General features: G+C 28.2%; 1 protein-coding gene across 7 annotated transcripts; it reads right to left on the reverse strand.

Moving 5' to 3' along the window:
* Window positions 1–4,533: 4,533 nt before the first annotated feature.
* LOC114121992 (GPI inositol-deacylase) lies at window positions 4,534–17,922 on the reverse strand. 7 transcript variants are annotated; one of them, XM_027984533.2, is made up of 17 exons: window positions 17,831–17,919; window positions 16,711–16,926; window positions 16,484–16,625; window positions 16,199–16,419; window positions 15,060–15,341; window positions 14,811–14,978; window positions 14,429–14,688; window positions 14,206–14,350; window positions 13,869–14,146; window positions 13,678–13,791; window positions 13,401–13,622; window positions 13,148–13,333; window positions 12,923–13,085; window positions 11,723–11,925; window positions 11,562–11,663; window positions 11,317–11,491; window positions 4,534–4,763 (listed from the first exon to the last, which is right to left on the reverse strand). In XM_027984533.2, the coding sequence occupies exons 1-17, from the start codon at window positions 17,837–17,839 to the stop codon at window positions 4,734–4,736; spliced, it is 2,916 nt and encodes a 971-aa protein (XP_027840334.2). In that variant the 5' UTR covers window positions 17,840–17,919; the 3' UTR covers window positions 4,534–4,733. The 7 variants fall into 7 exon arrangements, 6 of the variants coding, with proteins under 6 accessions (XP_027840334.2, XP_050056514.1, XP_027840327.2 ...); XM_050200557.1 differs by lacking the exon at window positions 4,534–4,763 and having other exon boundaries at window positions 8,621–11,491; XM_027984526.2 differs by lacking the exon at window positions 4,534–4,763 and having other exon boundaries at window positions 8,621–11,491; window positions 16,711–16,963; window positions 17,831–17,845.
* Between the last annotated feature and the right edge of the window lie 1,458 nt (window positions 17,923–19,380).

The following is a 19,380-nucleotide window of genomic DNA, read 5'->3' on the forward strand; positions in this document are numbered from 1 at the left end:
TGATTTTTTTTTTATATTGTTTTTAAACGGATACCTACTTATATAATGACATATAATATGTCAGACGGCTGCGCCAAAATACTGTTATATACATTTAGTTAATATATGGTTTCGTTTTTGCAGTCGACTGTACTTGAAGGTACAGTGCAACCGTTACTGCGACAGTCGTAAAAAAAAATCCACAACGCCCAAAAACTATTCGTTAAATGACGACTTAACGTCCTCACTAACAATATTATAATAATGTATAAATATTAAATAGATTGACAGATGCAAATCAAAAGCATAATTTTCAGTAACGAGGGATCGAACGGGTTTACGTGCGCGAATGCATGTTGGAGTGTACAAATGAGAGTAAAATCAAAATTATGGCTACCACTATAACTGCGGGTAACCTCGACACTGTTTTGCGGTTGGAAAATTGAAGTGAGTGCATTTTTAATCAATGCGTGCGGTAATTAGGGTCAAAAAGTGTTTTAAACATATAGATTTGTTTAAAATATCTACACACATTGTTTAATCGATGTTTAAAATAATTCATTAATATTTATCTATTGATATATATTGATTTAATTTATCAATGATATTTAGTTCTATGTAATAATCATAATATACGAATAATATTATAATACCGTATGTAGACGTCAGTACGTCACATTTATAGTCATTAATAAGGAAGAACAATTGAAGTCATCTGCAGGTGAAATTTTCAGTGTTCTTTAATTGCATTTTATTTTATGGTAGGTATAAACCTATAGTACCTTCCTATCTATATATTTTATTTTAAATGAGTACCAACATTCTTTCACTATAAATTATTCCGTGAATAATTTTTTTAACATTTTTGATATACCTGATTCAAAATTTGAACGAGTAGTTTTTCAGCCATAAAAAATATTTAAATATTTGTACTAGAGATAATAGCCTTTGAATTTTTTTACACGCATATACAATATTTATTATACCAAATCTTATATTTTAAATTTACGCCAAATAGCTATTAGTAGATTATTTTATTAATATTACCTACTTAACATTATACTATAAGACTGCATCATATATTCATATCCTCCAACCCGCGTATCTTCTAAATCGATTATTATTATCGATATTATTATTCGTATATACTACGTGTATAACTCAAAAACTACTCGTTCAAATTTTGTTTTTGATACGCTCTCATATTTAGAAAAATGTTATGCTAAATAATTTACAGTTCAAAAACTATGGTTTTTATTTAAAAATAAAGAAGTATATCGTATTGCCACAAATCACAAGTAGTATAAGAAATCTCAAGAATTAAAAAAATTCAAATTTAATTATAAGCTTTCTTTTTTGTGGGCCTTTTTTACTTAACTGCATGGTAGGCCTTTTTGAGCCAGTTCGACCCTGCAATTTTTAGTTGTTACAATCTTGCTGGTATCTCTTAGTTTCGACGAAAGCTTGGATCAATTATACTTCCCACGTCCACATATGAGAAAAGCATTACAATATTTTAGAGAAACTGAATCACTTCAACCAAAGTTCTACTGGTACAACATAATTTATGTGCTAGTTTAATTTTTGACAGTTTATAATATTTATTTTACAGCAAAAATCGTCTTATGTTGTGCAAAAATTTTTGAAAATAGATAACAAGTTCAGTAGTGCTGAGTACCTATATCTAGAAACTCAATATCTTGTTAAAACTGTCGAGAACCATCAGGTAAAATATAACAAATTTAATTTTAATTTGATTGCTCAACAGATTCATAACAACTCTTTTTTTTTTTTAATTTAAATTGAAGTATTTCAAAATGGCGAAAATATACAAGTAATTTTTTAGTTGAAAATTCATAAAATTTTTGTATTTATATCTAAGATTAAACAATTTAACACTAAGTTTTCCATAAGTTTTTCATCGGATAGCCATAGAGAAAACTCGAAACGTCGTTATATGAAAAATGTTATGAGCGTTTGAATTTAAAATTTTTAAGAAATCGCGTAACGATAACGATTTATCTTCAAACAATTTTAAATATTTGTTACTAGCAGCTGTCTCCAGCGTTCTCCGCCCCCGCGGATAGTTGTTTTCAAATTGTGGGGCTGCTTCTTTGTCTTATAGTTATTTCGATCATAAAATTCTATAAAGGGTACATACCTATACGCAAAATAAAAATAATTCAAAGTGTTTATAAATTTTCATAAATATACTTAAAGATAATATAAACAATTTTTTTCTCACATTAATTTCCTTATTCCAGGGAAATATATTATATAATAATTAAATTAAATAAATAACAATAATAATGATTATAAAACAACAACATTTGGGCATTATGTGGGTCTTCGCATCACACAACCAATCAGCGTGCTGAAGACTTACTATACTACTTTTCTATTGGTTGTTATTATTATTGGATGCGTTTTAATCTATCTAAACTTAAAACTACCCGAGTCTCGGGATTAAGTTCGTCAGTCGTAGTTCGAACGCAGTGATCTATACACTTCAAACTCCTCAGGACCGTCCCGAGTCGTTTCATCTCATATACGTCTACAATAATAATTGATTCATCGTCGATTCTACAAGTATATAATCTACATTCTGAGGTGGCTCGTTGGCGATTGCTTAATTACAGGTACGCTTTAAACAATTATTTTAATATATTATAGTATATAATACATGTAGGACCTCGATATTTAAATTTTACTGCAGGAGGGACACAAAACATAATAATATGTTAAAATATTATTTTGTGTAACTTATAAGTTTCATTTTCGAAATAAATGAAATATACCTAGATACACATATACTGTTACTATATAAGAACACGTAGATATGTTTCGTATTCACACCTATAATAGTGGGTTTATGTGTTTTGCTTTTATAGTATAGATATTATTAAAAAGTATAAGTCGTAGATACTTGAACATTTTATCAGTTTTTTTCTTTATTATATGATTTATTTTTCAAAATATTTCACTTATTTTAACGCATTTATATAGGCATTTAAAATATTTTTTTTCCGTTTAGTTTTTTTTTTTTTTATACAAATATAAATAAATTTTTTTTGGTTGAATCAAAATACTTTAATATATAATACAAAGTTTCTCATTAGTTATTCTAATAGTGATTCAAATATTATAATAAGAATATATAGGCACAATTTTTTTTATTGGCATTTGAAGATAAAATATTGACAACAATATTTTTCAAAATTATAAATATCTGCAAATTATTTTGTAGTTAAAATTTATAAAAAATTTTGTATAAGTAGCTAAGAGTTGGAAATTTAATACAAGATTTTCCATAAGCTAGTTAGGCTTACAAAAATTATAAAAAAACTTAAATTTTAAATTTTGGGGTATTCAGGTCATTGAACCATAAACCACCTTTTTCACCACCCACTGGAAAATATATCCTAGGCCCTAGGCTGACGAATCATCTTCGTTCAGAATCGTTTTTCGTATACAAATATACAATGATAGATACCTATCATCGAATTCAAATTTAATACATCCATTATAGTGACCTACTATACAGCAGAGTGTTACTCACTTGACCACTCTTTTTTATAACTTAATGGACAAACATTTTTTATGTTATAAGAATTTATCATCAGTTTTCATAAACATTTTATCATATTTTTTATCCACTAAATAATATGTTACTTTAAGGAATCGTATTATTTTTATTACTACTTTGTAGATAAGTACCTATATTATAGATTTATTCACCTCTCTGAGTATAGTGGACCATGTTTCACATTCATACATACTTAAATGATGTACATAATACTACATTATCACTATGGTATCTGTTATACTCTTTTGATTTCTTCAATATTAACTTCGACCCCCCCCCCCCTGGTCCATTAACCTCGAGAAAGCATAGAATCATTGGTTTCCCGGTGTGTTGCGGTTATTATAATTTATTTACAACTATCACTTATAGACTCTAAGTATTTAAATTATTACCTAAATATTTAAAGTTATTTATACTTCTTCAAACAGACTTTAAACACATATTCTCTGACCAGTAATACAGATACCTGTTATTACGTCTGATGTCCGCCCCTGCAGTCGACAGGTATGTGTTTTATTTTATTCGCATTAATGATTAGTCCTGACTTTTTAGTAAATCGTATAATACGTTTCTATATATTCTAATAAACATTGATTGATTTGTATCTTAATTGAGTGATCAAAAAAAAAAAGCTATGTACAGTATCAAATATTTGTGTGTTCAATACATTTATATTTATCGAATAGAGTTGATTTGCACAAAATCAATATATAACTTTAATCAACTAATTGAGACTTGTGCTGATACGAGGATATTATATTCAAGTGTATAGGTTTTCATAGTAGTATATTATGTATATTGTATGTATTTAATTCTAATTGTTCATAAAATATTATCAAAATTCAGGAGTACCTACAATATAATTTTATGTCATCAGTCGTTAGGTACATAAAACATAAGTATTCAAATACTTTTCTTATGTGGTGATGCTTTAATTATACTCTTAACTCTATATATACTCGTAGATAGACGAAATAAAATTTTTTAATAAAATTAAAAATTGTTGATTTATTAGGTATAAAACGAAATTTTTAAAATAAACCATTGTCCGGATCGTGAGGTTTTGTGTTTGTTGACTGTTGTTTTTATAAGTATAAACTTACTATACTTGTACAATTTCATAAAGTTCTTTTAGATATTATCAGAACATGTTTTTTTGTCTTAATGCTTAGACAGGTATTTGTGAGGCAGCATCTACCTGTAAAAAGATGACGACAATCTACAAGATATAATTCTTTTCTTAGAAAATAAAATAATTATTGTAGAATGGTAGGTAACATATGGAAATCAATATTCAATGTCAGTGAAAATTGTTTGTCAATAATATTAATAATATCGACAATAATTTGTACCATAAAAACAAACTTTTTTTTTGTTATTACTGCAGCAAAAAGTAAACACTTATTATTATGTTTGCAGAATTTAATTACACGTCATACACATAAGAAGAAAAACGGTTAATTGCAGGCAACACGTTTACAATTCAGGTATTTTATGAGGTTGGAATTTTTATCTTTATAGGTACATTTAATACTACACACACAATAATAATTACATTATAATAACACAAAGTTTCATAAAATCGACAATTGAATTATTATGACAGCAGCGATAATAATACATACACGTTTTGCGTATGGTAAATAGCGGTTAGTGCCCAAGTATGTGCTGAGTAAATAATCGGTATCCGACGTCATCGTTTATGGTAGATACACTGTGTGCAGGAATTAATGAAAAGGCTATAGGTAAAATATCATGGCGTAAAGGATATTACATCGTTATTACCGACATATAGGTACTGACGATAACTTTTTTAAGTCGCACCACAACTCAATATGTCGGAGTCTACTATAATTATTATGATATTGGATTGTGCTCCACGCGGTGTGATTCGCCAAACGTGCTCGCATTCGCAATATAATACGTTTAATCTAATTTTTGAGATTTTTTTTTGTACTTTACAAATTTCTGCTTTTAAAATAAGAACCCTCCCGACGATAAAGTACGGCGTAAGTTTAAAAAAAAATCCAAAAATCAGATATCGAATAGGTATAAGTAACTGCAGCTTTGCGTCGAAGGAGAAGAAAAAACGCAGATCGGTCGCTCGCCGAATCACGTCCCGCCCATACTTCGTTCTGTTATTAATACTATTATTATATCGCATCACGATGAGTTTTATTTAGTGACGTAGGTAATGACATTTCGTACAAGAGGCAAGTGCGATATATGTACCTAATAATAATAATGATAATAATTTTTGCGCGTAAGTACTCAACTCACCGCGGACACATATTATTAATATGTAAGTACCTATTTCATAAGTCTTATCCGACCCATAGGTCGGTCTCCGCGGTAGAATGTGTACCCACATAATGGTCGATTATAGTGTAAATCATTCCACTCGATTTCAAGTGTTCGGCAAACAATAATGCGCACATAGTAAAATGCCTGTACAGAACGATATCGTTATTATGGCACTGTCCAAGTGGACACGTTCATGTACGGCATTTACGCGTGACTTTTTTACCGTGTTCCGCGTGAAGATAAACTCGAAAATCATATTAGACGTTTAAGTTGCGATTTACCTATACCTATATATATATGGCCATTAATGTATTACGTTAAACGCCTTTCTAATGTCGTGAGTATATATTATATTCTCGAGTGGGTTGATATCGTATCGGAGTTATAAATATATATAGTTTACAATAAAAAACCTATACACTTATGTATTCGTGCATGTTATATAATTATAACCACATAATATTATATATTATATAAATATAATATTATGTACCATGCGTACGATACATAGCGATTTTGAAACGACTCGCGACGGACTTAAAATCATAGCAATACCCATTCTATGTATTATAGGTATACAATATTATATAGCGATTACACTGGTATTTATGGGTAATCTGAATTAATAATACGATCACGTCCGCAGCCAGTGGAGGATTTTCAAAAATTTTCTTGGGGGGGGGGTCCTAAAAAATTATACGTATTTCAAATTTTTATAAAAACGAGTACATGTATATAATACAAGATATTAGGTATATATGTAGGTGTATAACATTTTCTGGGGGAGCCAAAACCCTTGAACCCCCTCGTAAATTTGTCACTGCCCGCAGCTATTTGTGACCGGCTTTTCGATGACTCTGAAACGAGAGTTATTTTTCTTTTTCGTTCACGAACTCGTGTGATCAATGTTGACCGACAATCGAAACGATTTGAACTTTAAGCCGCGTCGAGTGCGAATCGCAAATTTATGTACAGTATACGCCTTACACATTATTGTTGTACTACTATTTTCCTGTCATCATAAATATAATGCCTGTTTACAGTACATGTCGATCGAGTATAAAAATCCAATAGGTAACCCTAATCGTATAAACAACTCGTGTACGTAAACAGTGTGAATGTAATGAAGTTTTTTTTTTTTTTTATAATGTAAACATATTGACTACGTGATTGATGACCACCTTTTTATCGCGATTTACAAAGTATAAAATGTCGACAACGCGCTTAACTTTATTTTTAATTCACATATTTTAGCAATTTTAAAATAGTCATTTTTTTTTTTTTTTTTGATTTTATACTCATCGATATGGTGGCGAATAAACAATTTGGAAATAGGTCGAGTTTTTAACGAATGGAATTATAATATAGTCATACTGTCATAATTCTCTATAAACATATAGATAATCGTAAAACATTATAGTTAAAAACTTTTTAGTAGATGGCAAGATAGGCAAAAAAAGGCATTAAAACTCGTGCGAAAAAAAAATTTACATGACTTTAAAGTGATATTCTCATATAATCACAATTCGTGAAATAATACAATCTAGTTATCTTTGTAACCCAGATAATGTCGACAATGTGTCAACATGTTGTACGACGGGAAGAAGTTTCCACTCGAGGTTTAGCAGGTAAAAATTATCTTTTTACATAAGTTTCTACGCAAAAAAACCATCTATAAAATACGTCATCAGTTCTTTTATATACGGATAAAAATTGTGACATTTATAATAATCGATACGAATTTTCTTCCGGTTTTTTTTTTTTTTTATATATACGTACTATTCGAAATGGAAACTTTCACGAGCGTTGATTACAGTTAGACTTCCACGACAATTAGCAGTTAACACTGACCCGAATACTATAAGGGGGAATGCGTACTATTTTCGTTTGCGTAATTAGCAGGAACGTTTAAGTAAGGGTGGATTTTTTTTTTTTTATTTATTTTAGAAGATTAAAAGATTTCTACCGTACGCATAAATGGTGGGGAGGAGACATGACCTAATCTCGCGGGGATTAAGTCCCACCTACCATTTATTATTGTTTATTTCGTCTACTCTGTTTACTAGTTTCAAACGAACGCTTAGGTCTATAGATACCTACCTACTTGTTGTTAAAACAGACTTTATGAGAGGCTCCTTTGACAACCATCTTAATACGCTTTTGTGCGGTTTAAAATACACAAACATTTTCACGACCATACCCATCATATACAAAGTAAAGATATTTGTCATTTGACGTTACAGTAAACTTTTGGACTTACACACGGTAGTTTCACCCAAACAATAATTTGTAGAGGACGAAAAGGGAAACACACAACACATTGTCGATTTTACAATTTTTTGTTAATTTCATTGGCTGCATTTATTAGAACACAAAAATATAATACACAATGATCGAATTAGTAGTATTATAACATGTACTAAAATAATTATGATTGATTTATGTACATACAAATATAATATATAACAAAATCACATGACCAATACACATTTGGTCTTTGAAGGTTTATATAAATTTTTTATTTTTTATGTTACATTTAATTGTTATTATATATACTAATGAATAATGAGTACTTAACGAAACATAGAAAACATTATAATATAGATATTAATGTATACATTCATTTGAGTTTACAGAACTGACTAGAAGATTATTATGACTTAGACTTATAAGATTCAACATATAGAATACAATGTCCACAACAAATAATTACATTTAAACAAAATTAAATAATACATATTATAAAACAAATAAATACAAATAAAAAAAAATAATAATAAACACAATCAAAAACACAAATCAGTCTTTAAAAAACATGAAATGACACTGGTATAAGGTAAATAAAATGTAAAAAATAAATAAAAATGGCCCAACACAATTCATTAATACATATTATATAAAATTTTTCATACATCAGGTAAATGATTTATAGCCAAAATTGGTAACATTTTATACATGGAGATTCTTTTAACTGTGAACACTATTTTAGTCAATTATTGTATTTTTAAAAACTTCTAAAATAATAATTTAATAGCTGTAGTTGAGGTGTTGTATGTTTATATAAAAAATGATTGAGAACAATTTTTTTTATTTATTGAAAGCCGGTGGTATTTTCATAAAATTATTAACAACCAACATTTAAAATAAATTTTATAAAAAATGACAATTAAAATTGTTCTCAATAATTTTTATGAAGATATTATACTTTAATTTAATCTTTATGAACACATAATTTAAAATACAAAGAGCTGTTTTCCTTGTACTCCCAATACAGTAGAACTTTGTTTAACCGTCATACTCAAAAAAAAACATTATTGAACAAATGAAAAATATTTATCATTTTGCTAAAAATAGAATTCGATAATTTGGAGTTCGGCACACTCATTCGATAATATATGAATTTTTTTAAATTATACATTACAGTAATTTATAAAAAAATATATCCATTCATGTATACAATGTACAAAAATTAAAAATCATTTTTTTTGTTGTTTTATTTTCAGAAATACCATACACCATACATCTGATTAAACATCTATCTAATTATTTATCAGGACATTAGGCCAGTGCCTGAAGAATAATCAAAGTTCCACTGTATAATTAAACTGGCCTGTGATTTTAATGTTGTATTCTCTTAAACAAAATAAATTTTGGTATTTTTCCGTTATCATACTTGGCACTACCATTATAACCACATACTGTTAAATTAAGAATTTGACTGAAGTTTATTAATGTGTTCTATAAAACAAATTGCTAAATTAAATCATATGTAGTATAAGTATAGTCACAATTCCGATTCTATTATAGATATTGACATTAATTGATTTATTATTTCACAGTGTTAGTGTTGAACAAACAAAATATATTTAAATGCATACAAAATTGTCAAGTATTGGTAAGTTTTAACTAAAATAAGTAGGGCCTAGATTAAAAGCTCTAAAAAGTATCAAACAATAACCAGGGCTCAATTTTTATAGCATTTGCCAATTATTATAGGAAACATCACAGAAAAATAACAGAATGAGCAACAAATTTGATTTATGCATCGAGGACAACAAATATCAAATTCCTTCTCAAAATACAAAACATTGTTGAATGCAACTGTTGGTGTTTCAAATTTTCAAATTTGACAAAACATTTAATTATACAGTGTGACTTAGACAAAATAATTTAGAATAATTTTTATAAATTTCAATTTAGAAATGCATTAATTCATAAATAATTATTAAATAAATGTTTTTTTTTTTAAATTGTGAACAGAATAAATTTTTATTTTTACTCTTTTTCATGTTTTTAAAATATATTATAGCAATTTTCTAGGTCATATTAAAGGGCATAGACCGTTCAAAATTTGGTGTTTGGGAGAATAGATATATACCGTTTGGGCGAAGGTTTATTCAACTAAAAATTCCTTTTGGGCGAATAAGTAAGAAAATGCTTATAATAGGTATACATTCAACAATTAAACAGAATCATATAAAATATACATAACTAATAATGAGTCCTATTTTAAAAAAAAAATATTGGTATAAATATTAATAATATTATTATATAGGTAAATAGTATTGATAGAATAGATCTATTTAATAATCAATAGTAAATAGTAATCTACAGTCAAAAAATAATAAATAAAATTATAGATAATAAAATTAGTATATTTTAAATTAATCTATTGGCTTTGTACGAAGATGCTCATAATATACACTTAACAGTAATAGTGATTAATAATGATTAGCCACCAGGTTTTTACCTCACATAGGTAAAAATAATTTCACTCCAAACGGTACAAATGATAATCGCCCAAACAGACTATTATTTTTTTGGTCAAAATTATTACTTTCGCTCAATCGACCCATCACCCATATTTTATTCATTTTTAGTACTATAAAATCTGAGCTCTGAAAATAACCAATAAATGTCATTAACAAACGATTCAAATTTTTTTGATAGGCACACAAGCAAAAGAAAAATAAGGGTTTAAGTTTTATAACTTTTGTAACACTTTTTTGTCTTAAATAAAATTATTAATTAACATAAATGCAAAAACCAAATACTGATTTTAGGCTTGAACAATAAATAAACATTTATACTCAAAATAAATGAGATTGCGACATAACTCCTACTGACCACTTAGTTGTTATTTGTAACCCAAACATTGACAAAAATTATGTTCACTGTTGAATAAAAGAATCAAATTCAGAGGCGTACTGAGAAGTGTGTGGACCAGTATCGTACAATGACAAACTAATAGTAATAAGTCATTGTTTAAAATTATCAAATATTTGTCAGCTCCCTGACCAAAATTGAACCAGTTTAGTGTGCTATAACAATCAGCACACCCAAACCAGTCCACCCCTATCAACTGTACATACATTATAATATACTTAATTACAATTTTTCATTTACTCAACCTTTTTTTGTGGTGTCTTATCATTAGCACCACTTACTTGGTTATCGGTTGGATCCTGTACTCCTATCCAAGAACTAAAACATTGGTGAAGAGTGATGACTACAAAAACCAATGTTAAAATTGGAGCTATTCGAAATAATGCAGTTTGACAGAACAAAAACAAAATTATTGAAGCTGCTATACAAAGGTTGCTTAATTGTGCGTAGAATTTCCTAAAACCACAATATACAATATATTTACTATTTAGTAAAATACAATGATTTTTTTTTAACGATTACTTACAAATTACGTTTGGGGATGTCCATCTGCCACATAATGCCAGCACACGTATTTAATATCAACGAAGTAATCAATGATGGATCTGGATCTAAGGATTTGCTGTGACTGTAACAATTTCAAAAAATTAATTTCAAATTTTAACACATACAGAATATAAAAATTACTGGTAATTCCGTGCCCATTCAATGCTACACGGCAGATGACAACCACAAATTAGTAACCACAACAAAAACAGTGAAAAATGCAGGTGGATAGATGTCAGTGACAAATTTAAACCAGGTTTTTCGCCTTTCATAAAATACTCTTTAAAAAATATTATTGGGTAATAAATTAATTGGTCAATGCAGTCTTGAACCATTGTGCATAGCTGTAACATCAAACATTTAAATATCCTTAATTATCTTATATACTAAACAATTTTAGAATGAAAAAATAGACTTTATAACATTGATTAAAATTAATAAAGAAAATAGTTAATAGACTGGATGTTACCAAACTTAAAAATATATCAGGGACGGATTGGAATTTTCGATCGGCCTGGGAAAATAACTTTTTAGCGGCCCCGTGTTTTTGTTGAGGGCAAGTGCACCATACTAAAGGTATTTTTTAGTCCTTTAAAGGAGCAGTAAATATTTATTTAAATTTTATGGTGTATTCATTGTTAATACAAAAATTATTATATTATAATATAATATTAATGAGGTGTGAATAGATAGACTGTTTGGTGCTGATTAACGAAGTGTTGACTGTCGAAAGATGATAGACGATAAACGAATTAATTATTTAGTTAGTAAACTAATATGTGTATTAATAATTATATAAATTAGACAGTACTTATTACAATATTATAAATAATATAAATTTAAAATAAAAATATTCTTATTGTTCAGACTAAAGTTCCATGCCGACTTACATTGTTAAATTTTATGTCGTCACCCTCTGACAGGCGACAACCTGAATACGGAATATCAAATTATTTATAGATTTTACTGTTCACGGAGATTATTTTATTTTTGATAAGAACTATTGCTATAACTTTAAATTATTATTCAGTTTTTGTTAAATTTATGAGTACTGTTATATTATGCGATATAGACTTGGGTAATATTTATTATTCAAATTTTAGTTATTAACCTATTGCTTTCTAGTTTACAATTATTGATATGAATAAAATAAATTTTAAAATTTTATTTGCGAAAGGCTACAGCCGTAATTTGGTAGCGCACGCAGCGGCTCCATCAACTAGTTAGCACGCGACCCATCGGGAATATCTCGATTTCCCGATGTCCCAATACGTCCCTGTATAAATTACAATTTAAATAAAGGACAGCTAAAAAATATAAGCTTTAGTACAATTAACTTACTAAGAAATAATAGAAAAATGCTGAAATAATGAGTCCTACAGTACCACATGTATTATAAGAAATTAAAATAGCTATCATTGAAACAGCTATTGGTAATTTTCCAAATCCATACAGTATCCAGTCAGATAATGTAGCATTTTTTCTCAACGTTTTCATTATAAACCTGTTAAAAAATTTAAAAAATACTTAATTATTTAAAAAAAAACTTTTATGTGTAGTATTTACCTGACTAATAATTCGTTTATGGCCTTTCCCCAAAACAACATCATCATCCACAGAGCTACAGTGGCAAAATACATGAATGAATTAGTTATGCAATATAGCAATGACGAAAATATCATTGCCTTTAATGGATGTCCAAGCCAGTCTATGCCACCAATCGGTTTATTGATGTTAGGCCACTGGTTTTGCCTAAAAATAAACATCACTATAATCCAAATATACCTAATTATTAAAATTTATCAACTTATGATCTTACATAACAGTCAAAAAACAAATTGTAATAGCTAAAGTTTTAAAAACTCTGATTATAGATGGCAAGGAGTTGTGATATATTGAGCAATCGTCTTTAGTTGAGTTGGCCAATTGCGAAAATTGGTTTGACAATACCAACAGTATTATGATCCCAATGTATGACGGAAAAGTCAATCCATATTTCAATCCTATTGTTCCAATCGTATCCATAATAGATAGTTCTAATCTAAATGTTAATAAATTTTTAATACAACAGAATACAATTGGCTTTTGACACTTACTCAATACGATAGTTGCATTTTGGATCTAGTATGAACTGCAAATACGGATCATTTGTTGCATTTGACAAAGGTATGTTTTCTAATGATATTCTCAATGGTTCTACATAAGTGTCACTGAAATTAGAAGTAAAACCATCAAAGCCAAAACGTTAAGTTTAACAAGAGATTAGCTATGATGATAAATAACTTACCTAGTGATACCATGCAAAATGCCTTGTGTCCACGGTACTATAAATTTAGAAACAGCGTGATGATTTTTTTTTGAACATTTGATGGGTACCATGTGCACGTTATACACACAATGCATACATATACTATCTGGCCAACCATGCAAAATAGTTTTGTATTGTATTGTTTCAAAAACATTGACATTCCACAACAGATATCTATTGAAAACTCCGTACCAAAATCGCCACGTTATTTCATTAGTTCTATCACTAGCTTCATACATGTCAATATTTAATGCTGTCTAGAATGAAGAATTATTAAATTATATTTATGATTTTTATTACAGCTTATAAAACTCACTGGTTTTTTAGTATTTTTTATTTTGAAAACCAAATTTGAATGACCCAATTTGTGAACGTCGGGCAACTTTAAAGTAATATGTCTTCTTTTCATAAATTTTGAAACCGATATAGTACTATTAGAAGACCAGTTTGTGCCAAATAAACTAAAATAATACAATTTTTGGAATTTTAAAGAAAAAATTGTAGAAAAAATTAATTTAATAATTAATAAAATATCATACCAGTGTTTTTTTGAACGATAATCGGGTTTACACGAAAATACCCAATCGTGGTAATCAATATTTACAGCTTCTGCAGTCATTTCATAATTTAAAGATTTTTCAACTAATGGCAGGTGTATGACAATTGGCATTGCCGTTCCCTTTTCCAATGAAATCGATCTTTGAAGCTTATATGTTTCATTCCACTCAATCACATTAGGTTCATTCAATTTCACGGTAACAGGATGTAAATTCGAATGAAACCATTTTCCGTTACTTCTCTGTTATTCAATAATTACAATTAGTAAAAATAACTCAGGTCACAGATTATCAGTGAGTATTGTATATATCAAATAGATATTATAAGGTCAATGTGATCAATAGTTATTGTTATTATACATACTTTGTCAAAATGATAAGTAGAAACTTTTTTTCTCCATTCATAAATTGTATCGTCTGAATCAGATTCTGCAGAGTCAAATAGCACTCTTACAATAGATTTGACCAATGATTTACACCACAATATACACTGATGGTCAGTGGAAGTCCAAACACCAGGTATAGCTAAACTCTAAAGATCAATAATTGGATGTTAGAATTTAGTAATATTCTTAAGTCTGATTGAATTATTTATGTAAAATAGAGTACTTACTAATGCATTTATGTCTGCATGTGGAGTATAAGTCAAGCAAGGCCAAACCATTAAGTCTCGATGACCGCCACCAATGGATAATAGTGAAATATTTGACAAAAATGAAGACCTTGGTTTGTCTAATCCGTTTCCCCAAATTTTTTCCACTTGGTCATAATAACTATCCATATAGTGATCGGCTAAAAACAAAGGTCTATGGGGAGTGGCCAAAGTAATGATCAATTCTACGAGATTGGTATCAAACAGAGGATCAATAAACAATCCTTTGGCTATAATACCACCCTGAAAATAAAATAAAATTTTAATAATATAAATTATAAGAACATTAAAATTTGTATTTGATAAACTGATTTAGTAACTAATCACATTTTGTTTTTTTTTTGGAAGAATAAAAAGTGAAGTCAATTAACTTAATATTTAAATGTATGATGAAATTGTTTGCTGTATTTATACTTACATTATGACTATTTATTTAATAAAACTTATTATAACATATATTAAGAAATGTACTTTCTCAGATGATTTTTTTCAATATTTTGATTTTAAAAAGTACTGTATACATAATAATAATATACTTCAAAATTATGATACTCGTTTGTTATTGCTAACACACCAGATTATTGCCTGTTGTACTTAAGATAATTTTTAAACTGTAACAGCATACCAAGTTTCAAATAAAAGTAAATAATATTTATTAATAAAGACGACAATAAGATTATTTCCTTAAGATCCGATTATATTTATTTTGTCTTGATCATTATAACTGAATTGGTATTAATATTGTTTTTGTAGTAAAAATTGAATGCCAGTTAAAGTAATTTACTGTGCCATAATTCTACGGTAAATAACTTATTAAAATTAATTAATTTAAATATCTAATGGTTATAAAATAGGTGTACACACTTGAAACTATAAATACAATGTACGAATAAGCACCAAAATACAATTTTTTTAAAAATATTAAATTCATAAGAAAAAAAGATTTTACTCTGATGTTTCTAATTATAGATCATCATTTATGTTAATAATGATGGAAATATGATGAGCGGTATTAGTATACTAAATGTTTGTAATAAAGAGAAAAAGAAGACTAATTATTTAATTATGTATTCTTGACATAATTAAGTTCAATATATTACCATAGAATGTCCAATAAGTATAATTGACGTAGGTTTGTAGTCATGTTCATATGTTTTTATGATTGTATCAATACATTGGGAAACAAATGCGGTTTGCTGTAATAGAACACCTCCAAAAACGGCAGAATATTCTTCATTCAGGTCAACAGTAAAAAAATCAAATTTTATGTTTGATTGAATATGATACATCTTTCTAATGTTAACCGAAGCAATGGATCGAACTGTAAAGGATAAAACGTAAATGGTTCAATTAAACTTCAAAAACTATTTATGAATAATTATCACCTTGTCTGTACGATCCACTATGTCCGGGTATAAAAATGACTGGTGTACCGTAAAACTTCATAGATTTTATTTTCTCCATTGTTTGGCCTTCGGTGTAAGCGTATAAATTATACTTTCCCCTATTCATGGGTACGGAGATTTCCTGGAAAAAAAGAAAATTAACTAGATTATCAATTGGTATCATCATATAGAGTGTGTGTGTAAATAATTGAACTTATGTCACTCACGACAAAATGAGGGTATTCGAACATGAACGTCATCTCACAATTGTTAGCCGTCTTCTGGGTCAACGTTAATTGCTTGTAGACACCCGCCGTGAAGACTATCAAAAGTATCGCGCTCACGTAGCTCACTGGACTGGGAGCCTTCATCTTAACGACGTATTTCCAAACGTCCACCATTCCGAAGTCGTTTGTGATGTGCACGTTCAGTTCGATGGCAACCTAATGCGTTTCGAACACATAGAAACTACAATATAGACTGTAACATTTAATAATAAATAACATTTCAAACGAGTGGTGTTGGCCTTAATTTGTTTAAATTGAATAATTTCATTAATTTATATAATAGGTATCTGACGGGCATTGTGCCTAAGCGTTTTTAAATAATATTATTAATAATAATAAAATATTATGTTTTATTTAACTGTTAACACATCAACGGTGTGTGATAAGACGAATGATAACTGAGGTCTAACCAGTAACCACAGAATATACTACAGCGCTACTGCGGTCATGTCTTCATGCTTGAGATCCTAAACAAGACGTGTTGAGCACTTGAGCGCCAAAACTAAATAATTGTACATTTTAAAATTCAAAATTTAAATATACCTAGTAAATAAAATCATTTGTTTTACATAATGTTAAATGCAATAGCTTTTCTTATCTTATTATTTTTGTTTATTTCATAATTTCCTTTTTTATTAAATCACCGGTTTAACAGATATTATAAGTACAGTTATACTTACGATATGCGTTTAAAATTTGTTAGGTATTTAACCACATGTCCGCATTAAAAAATTGTTTTTTTAAAAATCAAAATTAATGAATTCCGACTATTACATGATTCAGCAGGAAAATGTATTATGTAAATTTCCAAATAATTATAGCATCATTGTTATGAAAAAAAAAACAGTTAAAATCGTTATTTTTATCACAGCCAGATATTTATAAATGACCGAAAGTATAAAAAATTTCTCTCCGAGCTAAATCTTCTATACAGTGTTATTATTATGTGTCATATTGAGGTATCCATTAAGCAAATCTTAAGTTTTAGGAAATTAAATTGTTTATTCACAAACAAAAAGCTGAATTTTCAGAAATAAAAAATTAGAACTTTGGTACAAACTTGCAGCATTTTTGTTTCTTTGCAGATGTAGCCGACGTAGGTAGGTAGTAGGTACCCAACTTAAAATTTAAACATATTATTTCAAACCAATTTGGAAATTGAAAAAATTTATCAGTTATCACGCTCATGGCCATTAAGATTATTGCCCTAGAAGAAATTCTTAACATTTACGAGTAGGTACATTGAATAAGTATCACTTGCACAGGACAGGTATTAGATTAAAAATTTAAAAATCTTCTGAAATATATCGAAATTATAAAACCTTTTTAATTAAACAAACATGAAATAACACAGCAACGTCCAAATACGCGTCGTCATGATTTTAAATACGTTACCAATCTACCTTTAGCGCCAAAAAAGCAAGTATAACAAAGCGCCTTATTAAATTGATTTTAAAATATTTAATGCTCCTTGTAGTCATAATATTTTAGCTAGGTACCAAATAGTCCAAATATAATATAATGATGTTATCTTTATTTTGTTTGCCTCAAGTAGTTAAGTTTTATATACCTATAATATTATAATATAAACTTCGTACAACTACAATCTAATTTTTGTGTTATCTATTGGTATTATTTTGAGTTTCTGTAATATTATTTTAAAAACTAATATTATTGTTAGTCGCCGTACAAAATCATATAATATTATGAATAATATGATACGTAATACGCACGCTATAAAAAAATAATTAGTCATCGAATTAAATATTATTCAATTATTGAAAAAACATCAATTTTATTACTGGAAAAATGTGACTACCTATATAATTCAATTGAAGACTTAAATATTATATATATTTTTTTTAAAAAGATGAAAAAAAAACCACATGAAAGTATAATATAACGGATACCTATAGTAAAAATCGAAATCCTAGTTGTAAAATATTAAATCTATACGTGCATAGCAGAGACGCGCGCAGAAATTGTTCACAGGTGTGCAGAATTGTTTTAGTAAGGGTCACTTGACCTACTACAATTCAATTTTATTAATAATGTCTCTATATTATAATAATTGGTTTATAATAAATTTAAATTTTTTAGACGCTGTTTTATCTATTGTTTAAAATAAAAACAATTATTAATTTATATCATATTAGGTAGGTATATTATATATACTTACTAACCTACTCTCAATAATCAGTTTTAAATGAGTAATAAAACAATTTTTCTTCAAAAATTTAAAGTAAAAATACAATTTTGCAGGATTCGCAAAATCCTAATTATTTATATTAATTAAGTATCATTCTAATCGAGAAACAGGTGTAAGTACTGAAGGTATGCTCCTTGGCTAGTAATACAATTAACACAAACGACCGACGTTGTTCCTTTCGTCAATGAACGACATTTATACTGCGAATTACAAACTATTAGGTATCTGCGTTTGACTGCCGTTATTTATTTATTGTTACCTATGCAACTATATGTGAGCGCATATTATAATGAAATACATAGATATAACATAAATAAAAAACTTATTTTAGATCTATAGAAACATATGATTCTCATCCATGAGCCCAATATTATTTACTTTTCTTATTCACAATTGTCAAA

The sequence above is a fragment of the Aphis gossypii genome, chromosome 2 (genome assembly GCF_020184175.1).
Source record: "Aphis gossypii isolate Hap1 chromosome 2, ASM2018417v2, whole genome shotgun sequence".
In the NCBI taxonomy this organism is placed as follows: Eukaryota; Metazoa; Arthropoda; class Insecta; order Hemiptera; family Aphididae; genus Aphis; species Aphis gossypii.

Excerpts from the sequence above, each read along its gene's own strand:
- LOC114121992 (XM_050200557.1), bottom strand. Across the intron at positions 13,792-13,868 it reads ATTTTGCATGGTATCACTAG|TGACACTTATGTAGAACCAT; the intron begins GTAAGTTATTTA and ends TTCTAATTTCAG. Across the intron at positions 13,334-13,400 it reads ATTTGTTTTTTGACTGTTAT|GCAAAACCAGTGGCCTAACA; the intron begins GTAAGATCATAA and ends GTTTATTTTTAG.